This window comes from Mastigoproctus giganteus, chromosome 6, assembly GCF_048544385.1.
Source record: "Mastigoproctus giganteus isolate SK-2022 chromosome 6, ASM4854438v1, whole genome shotgun sequence".
NCBI lineage: Eukaryota > Metazoa > Arthropoda > Arachnida > Uropygi > Thelyphonidae > Mastigoproctus > Mastigoproctus giganteus.
In genome coordinates this window covers 60,372,749-60,383,211 of record NC_143580.1, presented here as the reverse complement: position 1 = coordinate 60,383,211, position 10,463 = coordinate 60,372,749, and the positions used below count along the sequence as shown (strand labels likewise).

At 32.5% G+C, this 10,463-nt stretch overlaps 1 protein-coding gene across 1 annotated transcript in view; it reads left to right on the top strand.

Moving 5' to 3' along the window:
• Window positions 1-1,216: 1,216 nt before the first annotated feature.
• LOC150084333 (ras-related protein Rap-2c-like) overlaps window positions 1,217-10,463 on the top strand; it is a 58,938-nt gene continuing 49,691 nt past the window's right edge. Inside the window, exons 1-2 of the mRNA XM_090375178.1 lie at window positions 1,217-1,354; window positions 4,155-4,732. Coding sequence (XP_090231304.1) covers window positions 4,182-4,727 — 546 coding nt within the window. The 5' untranslated portion in view covers window positions 1,217-1,354; window positions 4,155-4,181 and the 3' untranslated portion in view covers window positions 4,728-4,732. The remainder of the gene's footprint in view (window positions 1,355-4,154; window positions 4,733-10,463) is intronic.

Sequence of the window (10,463 nt, the reverse complement as noted above, 5' to 3'; positions counted from 1 at the left end):
CATTGACGGAATTCAGGGAGGTTTGGGTTAATTAATGTTGACTTTACCAATTTTTTTTGTCCCAACTGAGGACCTCTTTGTTTGGACTTGGGACCTTTTCAATTGAGATCCTAGTGCATTGCAGTTGCTGTATCTCCATAATGCCTGGTCCTCGACTAGAATGAACCAAAAAAGAAAGAAAATATCAGACTGAACAAAATTTAGTTTTCTTTGAGCTTGAATCCCCCAGGCCTCAAGGCACTGATGGCTTTTCTCTCAAATGGCCCTGGTCAGAATGACTGACTAGAACAAGACTGATTCAAGGGTCTTGATGTTTCAAGAATTGTAATATAAACCTTTATTGTCAGAATGATTTTTTAATTAATGAATTATTTATATGAGTTTGCCTAGAGTTATTGAGCTATTCAACTTTAATTTGACAGATTTCAAAAATGGATTTTCGTAGAAAGCTACGAAAATCAGGAGAAAACTGCATCCTGAAAAAGCTTTCAGGGAATACCAGGACGTTATGCCTGATTACACCTCCTTAAAAAAGGAGACTGATTCTTAGTTTTAACTTTTGCTAATGTAACTATCCATATCTGTTAATATGTTTTATTCTTGTTACTTACTTCCAGCTAATAACATGAGAAGCATCGATGAAGGCTACTCAATAAAAACTGAAACGTCTGCAGCTATTATAATTACATTTAGATAAATTTCAACGCAGCGAGACTGTCTCAATTATAATCATAGTGATGACGGAGGGTTTACATATTTTACATATCTACTTGCTCAAAGAACTGAATGCTGATTCTTTTTATTTTATTTGAAATCGTTGTTTATTTTTATTTGGTTAAGCTTGCCTTGAGCTGTTGAGTTATTCACCCTGGACTGGACCTTACACAGCAATAAAATTAAAGAAAATATTAAATTTAAAAATATTTTATAATCTGACCACTAATATTTTAGTTACTTGGTCAATATTTATATATGCAAATAAAATGTTTTTATGTGCAAATAAAACGCTGTACTTTTTATTAGCCTACAACACATGTGATACGAACTCATGATCAGCATATTAAAAGGATTATTATTATTCCAATAAACATATGATGAAAATAAATTTAATTACTATTGTTTTGTGTTGGATTTTTCAATGATAAATGCGTAAATATTGGTTACTCTCTATTGTTGAATAGGGTCACTAGTGTAGTGTTTACTGGGCTATGGTGCTAGGTCATAGGACTGCCGGAAGTGACATGAGGTATTAGTGACTAAAGCATTGCTTTTCACGTAGAGAGCCATGAATCAGCCAAGAGCATAGCAAATCGACATTTCGTGCAGGAAAGAGGAAGACGTTATTTTTTTCTTTGTAAGCATATACATATTGTGTGGCTTTTATGTCTATATTTATTCTGTTCTATTTATTTTGCATTTCTATTTCATTACGCACTTCATACAAATATAAAGTATGTTTTGATGGCCGAGTGGCAACCACTTGAATCGTTAATTACACAGCAGTTCGACAGGAAATAGCTATTTTTTATATTTCGCTCTAACTAACGTGAACATAACAATATAATTAGTATGTTTACAAAGCTTTTATCTCATATAAGACCATATATTGCCTTAATTTATATGTGTGTTTTTCTAAATCAGTGTTTGCCTGTCAACATGTCTGAGATTGACTTCGCTGTTGAAATATAACTTTCCTTTATTCCCACATAATTAATGGCATCTCGTGCCTGAATTATTTAGCCTTTGGTTAAAACTTCTGTGAATCTCATTTCAATTTGGACGGGGACGTTATTTTATTTATCCAGCAACTCTGGACTTCCTTATTTGTCCCGATCCATTTAATTTGTACATAATCCAAGTATTCTTTCTTGTAATTTTGCATTTTTTGTATTTTAATAATTGTATAAAATACAATTCATGACGCATTCAGACACTTGTTTCTGGTATTCCAATTTGTAATTAGTGCTTAAGTAATTTTCATATTCTTACTAGGATATTAGCGGTTATCGTAAGTTAGCGAACGCATTGAATTTTTTCTATATTACGAAGAAAAGGAGAAAAAAAAAAAACTACTCTGAAATTTAATTTTGATTTTATTAACTGCGTTAAATTATTATCCAGTCACTTTTAATAAAACTTTTTTTTTTTGTTTTTGTCTTTCGTACAAATAACATTACTTACTGTTATAGAAACTTCATTATATTTGAAAACTAGTTGTGAAATGTGACCTGGTAGTGAGTATGAACATTTTTGTGATTCCTTGTTTATTAATGCAGTTAACAGTCAAAAACATTTACATTTGGAGACCAGCATATTCCAGTGTTTTCTTTTTGTTGTTGTGGAATTGTCAGGGTTATGTACCATGTGTATAAAGCCCAAGGTGAGAGTTGGCTTGTTCATTTGGAATCATTTTACTTGAGGAATTTGTGTTAAGGTTAAAAAAAATAATAATAATAAAATAAAACTTGGTATTTATTCAGAATTAGTTGATCAAAATGAAATAATAGCTTTCATTTAGATCAACTAATTCAAAACCACCATAACTTTTCAAAAGAGTAAGCTTTGTAATTTGGAGCTAATCCTCCCTCTGTGATTAGTGCAGATCACAAATAATTAATAGATATTACAATATCTATTAATTATTTTTACACACAATAAGTATAATAAATAAATAAACATTCTGTTTATACTCCAGGATGATCACACAGTCAGAGGAGTTCACAAAACAGAGAGAATACAAGAAACAGCGCCATATTTTGTAGTCAATGTGGACTTGAACCATGGTAATTCAAAGCACATTTACTTGTGCACCTGCATGCCTGACCACTCATTTTCATCAGTGTGTTGTTTGTGAAACACACACGCATGCACAAACGGTTTGAATAGTATGATAACATATGAAAGTTATATTTTTAATTAGGATTCCAGATTTGAAATTTGATCTTAAAAAGTATGTAGCTACATTTAGATTAATATTAAAAGAAAAAAAAAATCTGACAAAGAATTCATTTCAATTATGGGAGGATATGTACATATATATGCAGCCCTGGGTTTATGCACAACAGCTGCTTGTAATACTGAATTTTGAAGAATTAATAGGAAATTTGAGTTTTCATTGATAAGCTGAGAGTAGCAGCTGTGCAGCACATGTTGGAATTGGAATGTGCCCCTTTCATAATTTTGTCTTCCTACAGGTGTGCATATTACATTTTTACCAGGTGATAAATCATTATACACAGTATGATTCTAAAAAAAATGTTAATTTATTACGTTTTAAGGCCAAACATATTTAGTGCCTCTATGGGCATCAAAATGTTAAATTAAAATCTTGTGTACATGGAAGCAGTAACACAGTTAAGTATTACAAAGATAGTACTGAAATACAGTACTATTCTTGTAATCTATTTTGTAAACTTGTTATGACCTTGTTTAAATATAAGATTGATATCACACCTTTATTGTATGATATCAATCTTATATTTAAACAAGAGTACTTAAAGTAGGAAAAACTGAGCTTCATTGCTCGTACACTTTGAAAAACTCATTATGACTGTATGTAGCTATCCCGGAGAAAAATAACAAAGAATTGATATAAATTAATTTTAGCATTAGTATCGGTAAATGATTCAAGGAAATCTTATACAGCATTAGCTACTTCATTTGCCATTCTGTCTTAATTATGCTTCCATAATTGAAGTGATGCCTAGTTCCCAGTTACTCCAATTTACAAAACTCAAGTCTTTTTTTTTTTTTTTTTTTTTTTATACTAATAAAATCTAATTGTAACCCTAACTAATCTTGTTGTGAATATAAGAAAGACTTCATGTATTTATGAAGTAGTAACTAGCAAATGTGCTCATAATTAGCACAATAGACAAAATAAATTTCATTTATTTAAGCTTTAAAAATTAAATTGCAAATTCATTGTTAGAATAACTTTATAGCAATCATTCTCATGATGAGAATTTATAATTTAATTCTTGAAACATAAATGCATTAAATTTATTTGTATACAAAATAGTGACTGTTATGTTGATTCTAAGCATAGGTAGTTAACCACATATGAAATTTCTCATTTAAGAAAAAAAATCAAAACCCTCAATAAATGTTTATTTTTCACAATATGAATTATAATTATATATTTTTCTTTATAGTTGGTTCATCAACTTGAAGCATTCACAATGAGGGAGTTTAAAGTTGTGATTCTAGGAAGTGGAGGTGTTGGTAAGAGTGCCCTGACTGTGCAGTTTGTATCAGGAACATTTATTGAAAAATATGATCCTACCATCGAAGATTTTTACAGGAAGGAGATAGAAGTTGATTCAGCACCTTGTGTTCTGGAAATTTTGGACACAGCAGGTACAGAACAATTTGCATCAATGCGTGACCTTTATATCAAAAATGGTCAGGGATTTATAGTAGTGTATAGTATTACCAGTCATCAAACTTTTGAGGATATCAGAAACATGAAAGAACAGATTGTTAGAGTCAAGAACACAGAACGGGTGCCAATTCTGTTAGTTGGTAATAAGGTTGATATAGATCATCAGAGGGAAGTTACAACTGCTGAGGGACTAGATTTAGCTCACACATGGGGTTGTCCTTTTGTTGAGGCTTCTGCTAAAAACAAAACTAATGTAGATGAAATATTTGCTGAAATAGTCCACGAAATGAATTATACCCCCTCTAAGAATAATCAGAATTATTGCTGCTGTGTTCTACAGTGACATAAGTAAGTAACGGTTAAAAATTATTTTATATATTTTTATTAGTTTTACAATTTTTTTACTGTATCTGTATGTAAAGCATGCAGATGTGTGACCTCTACTTCATTTATCATTTTATTACTGGAAAATGTATACGTTTAAAGTATTCTTTCGAGAATTTTAAGTCAATAGGAATGATTATAATTTATATCTATTGCTATTTATATAATTTATAAATAGGAAATACAGTTATTCTTAAAAATATATCCAGTTATATAGTCTATTATACATTATCAAAACTGTTCTTTAATATATGCTGGTTCATGTTATTGGCTTCAAGTTTTGCATCTGCAGAGGTAAATAATATATATCATTCAGAAAGTCTCAACCAAGATTCAAATTTATGATATTAACTGAAATTCAATGAGTTACTTTTTTAAATAAGAAATTAAGCAATTGACATTGCAAATCAGGATATTATAAACACTGATAACGGCTGAACCAGTAGTGTAATAGGTAAAGATTTTCATGTGTGTTTTTATTATTTTGGTGTATAAGTGGTCAAATCCTGATGTAGGTGGGGTTTTTCCCCTCCATAGCTATTCCTTGATTATTTTGACAGAAAAATTGAAGTGATATAAATGAAAGATAGGAATAAAAAAAATGTCACTGGGAAAGGAATTTGCTGATTAAATAAGCTAACCACTTAACACTAAATTGGAATGTTATTTTTGACCTTTACCAACATTCGCATCATTCTGCAACCACTTGCATCACAAATAACAAAGACAAGGCAGACTCAGACCTCCATTAAAGAAAATTTGTACAGAAAATATTGCCTATCAAGAGGTTTTATGAAGTAATGCATTCTAATGAAAGGTGTAGTTTATAACTAAACTAAAATTCGAGCACTATGCATAAAGGTATTATTCATTTTATTTTTAAAATAAATTTAATTTCCTTTATTGATTTAACAATAATTGCTCATATCTTTAATTTGGTAATAAAATATTTTTAAAAATTTTATTTTATTTAAAGATGAGGATGTATGCAGGTAAAGGTTAGAAGTTAGTACACTTTAAATCTTACCCGGCAATGCATTTGGTGGGGTATATGCATTATCACTATGCTACTTCTCAAGTTAAGGTATCTTAGTTCTTGCTTTAACATGATGATATTTTGTGAAATATTTAATTTAGTTGACTGTGTCTTTATCCTTCATTTATTAAATAATGTGTTCTCTATTACAGCATTTCCCAAACTTTTTTAGTCATGGAACACTTTATCTCACAATATATTTACGAAATACTTCCGAAACACAAGTTTAGCAGAAGCCAAAGAACTGTTTGCTAATATTTTATTACATAGGACACACTGTGCATCAGGAGCATCTTTATTTCCAACACTTGTAAAGCCAAAATTCAAATAACTGTCATCATACTTTCGTTTTGGTCTTTTATTAGTTGGTTCCTGTGTTTTTACTTTGGGTTTTTGGTAAACAAAAGGCTGTGATTGTTTATTCTCAGTTTGAAGTGGGACAATATTGTGTTCCTTTTCATGGACCATAGTTGCACTACTACTCGTTTTAAAGTTCCTTTTCTCAACAACAAATCCATGGTCATTTATTTTAATAATAATATTTTGAAATACTGATAATTATCAAAAAAAATTCATACAAGAAAGAGTTTAGTTGTGATATCAGTTCGCTTCCACCTCTCCTTCAACCCGTGTTCTCTAAATCGCATACAAATGGTGTATTAGACCACTACATTGCTACTTTTTCATGATGTCATTACCTCTACACATACTTTTCTATGCAAAGCCAGCTAAAATAAAGTGTTTCATGGTCTATTTGATTATTAGTCTATGCCACTATATTAATAACCGAAAAAAAATAATGTTAAAAATTATAATGATACAAAAGTGGTGTACACTACAAATATACAAAATTTATTATTATTATTTTTAATTATTAATTATGAATTTTTGTGGAACACAGTTTGTAAAACGCTGCTCTATTATGTAATTCTGTATGTAAAATTATCTATACATAAAAGAATATTTTGCATTTTCACATGTACATTTTTTGCTTTCTGCAAGGTGGGCCTAACTGCTATTGCATCATACTACAACAAAGTGATTAACAGGTGTGTCTCAAAGATGCTTTTACGAACTCTTAATTTTTTACAGTCTTTAAATTTATAGTGCTTTTAATTTTTAGTTTAGTGCTTTTAATTTTTAGAATTCTACATGTCTCAAGGCAACGATTTCAGCTATTAGCAATGTTGTTAATAATGGCAATAATAGAAAAGAGAAAGATTGTATCAGAAAGGCTAAGAAGAAAAGAAAACATCTTGAGTAGTTTGGTTTGTGAACACGTCAGAGGTGACAGAGCTGGATCAAAAGCATATATTCCATGGATTCATATGTATTTAAATGAAGGGGAATATAATTTCATTTTTCAATGAATACAGTTTCCTGTGAAATTGGCTTTTAGTATGACAATAAACAAAAGTCAAGGTCAAATATTATCTAAGGTTGGTGTTGACTTAACATCACCATGTTTTACTCGAAGGTAGCTAAAAATCTCTTTGTATTAATGGAAAACAAATCAAAAATGCTGAAGAATGAGATGTGGGGGTTTCCCCCCACTAAAAAAAATTAAAATATAAAAACATAATTGAGCTTCGTGTGACACAGGGCAGCAGGGAGTAAAGCGACCTTCTGACTTGTATTATAAAATGCAATTTTCTTAATTGCAACTTAACTTAATTTTATATATAAATGGAATTATAAATTTAATTTATATATAGAACAACTTATTGCCAGCTGCGTAAGATAAGGTCAATGCCCCAGTTCAAGCAAACTGGGGAGTGTGAATTATAAAAATCAGTAACAATGTATAAAGACACATGAGGCTTTAAAACAAGAAATATAATAAAAAAATTAAGCCGAAAATTTTGTTGAAACTGAAGACAACAGGTCCACCGAAGACATTAGGGTATGTATGGCTTATTCTGAAGTATAGAAACCAGCAACAACAACTTATAAAACTGGCATATGTGGCACTAAGAAAAGAAATTTAAAAAAAAAACTGAAAACAACAGATCTACTAAAGCTGCAAATTTAAAATTAGTGCATCTAAAATTCTTGTTTCTGTACAGCTTGTAATGATGCCAGACATCAGGCTGAAGATAAAAATAAATGTCTGACTTGACTGAGGTGTTCATAAATGAAGAATCGTATCTGCTAATTGTGGAGAGTTTAAGCTGGAAGGACTTAGTAGTCCTGAGTGGAATTATCTATTGGTGAAGGTCCCAGGTGTTGAGAGGTCAGTTTTTCGGCCAGGAATCAGTGACACGATATTAGATAGTACTGTATTGTTAGGATACAGTAACAGACATAATTTGTTGGTAACGTTTGAGTTGGGATGACAGTACAGTGTCAAAGCTTGGCATTTCTACTTTACGAGAAAAATAATCAGCTGATATAGGCTGAAGGTTTGATTTGAGATGAAAGAGCACATTTCCAAGGTATAGAAGAAGTAAGGTATAATATATAGGGTGTCTCAAAAATATTGGTACAAACGTTTAGGGTAGGTAGGTAACATTTAAAGGAATGTGAATCGCATAGGAACCCATAACCGGAAACGTCACCATAAGTCGGTACATGGCGCTTTTCATCAGTTCGCAAGGGGGAAAATTTCTGGTTTACTCATTCAAGCAGTAGTCACCGCACGAAGAGCATGCATCGATATATGAACTGTGAGCTGGCAGACATGCACCTAGTGTATGGATTAGCAGAGGGCCCACACAGTGTGCGCCCCCGTGCGGCACAACATCGCTTCGCAATAACTGTGTGGACAGGTATGGTCGGCCCACACCTTCCTGCATGAACTCTGCTAAATATCGGATCTTTCTTAAACAAGTCCTACTAGGGTTACTTGACGATGTTCCAGCAAATGTGAGACGCAACATTTGGTTTCAACATGACGGGGCGCCTGCCCATTATGGAAGGGGTGTTCGTGACCATTTGAACAGGCGTTTTGAGCGTCGATGGATTGGCCGTGGTGGACCTGTTGCCTGGCCCCACGCTCACCTGATTTATCGAGCCTTGATTTCTTTCTGTGGGGGGGGTACTCAAATCTATCATGTATGAATCGCCTGTGGAGACGGAAATGGATCTCATGGCGAGACTCGTCTGCACTGCTGCTACTGTCAAAGAAACCCCAGGTGTGTTTGACCGTGTCTGCCAATCCATGCTGCGTCGGTGTCACGCATGCATCGCGTCTCATGGTGGAACCTTTGAGCATCTGTTGTAACATCATGAAATGCATCTATCTCGTACTCCATTGTTAATATTATGTCAAATAAACGTTTGCCACTAATTACTGTCTTGTGTCATTTCTGCTTCTTATGCCTCTGCTGCTACTTTCCCGTGACATTTCCGGTTATGGGTTCCTATGCGATTCACATTCCTTTAGATGTTACCTACCTCCCCTAAACATTTGTACCAATATTTTTGAGACACCCTGTAGATAGTATATTATTTCTGAATAGCGTTCAGATTATGAATGAGTATGCAATGGACCGAGAAGAGTTTAGAATCCAGGTGTGTGCCTAAAAATTTATTATGGCTTACAGAGGGAATTTGATTAGAATGGATTTTGACTTGTAGGAAAGAGAGGATTATAGATAGAACAAATGTAAATATTAGGTCTTTAAAGGCATTGTTGACATGTAAAACTACATGATCTTGTGGGTGCGAGAGTACATGTGAACAGGCGAAGTTTTTACGGCTCCAGCAAATAGAGAAGTTTTTGCTTTTTTATTGACCTAAATTGGCATATTAATTTAGTTTTTAGAGTTGCTTTATATTCCTAGTAACAATACTTTAGTTTAAATTGAATTTAGATAGAGATTTTGTAGGTTATTACTTAGTATCGGTAAGGGTATCAAATCCACGTGGGACAGATTTTGCAGCTCCCGGAAATGAAAAGTTTTTAATTATACTTAGCTGCTTTATTGACTTAATTGTTAGATTAAATTATTTTCTATAAGTAGCTTATAGATCTAGCCGAGCTCCGTCGTTTATTTTGAATTTAGATACCGCGATTTGGAAAGTAAATAATAATACTTCGTGTCCTTAGATTAACCGTTCGTAACCTGCTGCCATTGTTATACAATACAATGTGTGCCAGCATAAGGTTTAACAGAAAACTAGATAGCGAGTATAGCAGTATCAATTAAACATTAAAATTTATTAATCTTATTAAATTTCATTGTCAATTGAATTGTACTTTTTTAACTAAATAAATATAGCGACCTAATTATTACAAACGTCACATCATAAATTAATACATATAAGTTGACAGGGGATAAGAAAGTCATATAACTTAACTCGGAGATAATATTCAATACCGAAATACATATATATAGTGTTATAACTGTATTGGGATATAGGTTTAGGGTTATATTTTGTATTGGAATTTTATTGAACTTGAACAGAAATCATGACTCAGACCAGAGCAGCAAAGCAAAAGGCTCAAACTAGTGGAAGTGCTGTGGCTCAGGGGAGAACTGAGTGGGTCGGTTTTTCTCTGAATCACTGTCTATTGAAATGCACTGCTTGTTTGATGTTTGTGGAGCGAACAGGACATGATATTGCCAAGTGGAATGTTTTTGTGTGTGCACGATGTATGGAGTGCGAGGAAATCAGGCGCCAACTCGGCATTGTTGTGGACTTATATGAGAGCTT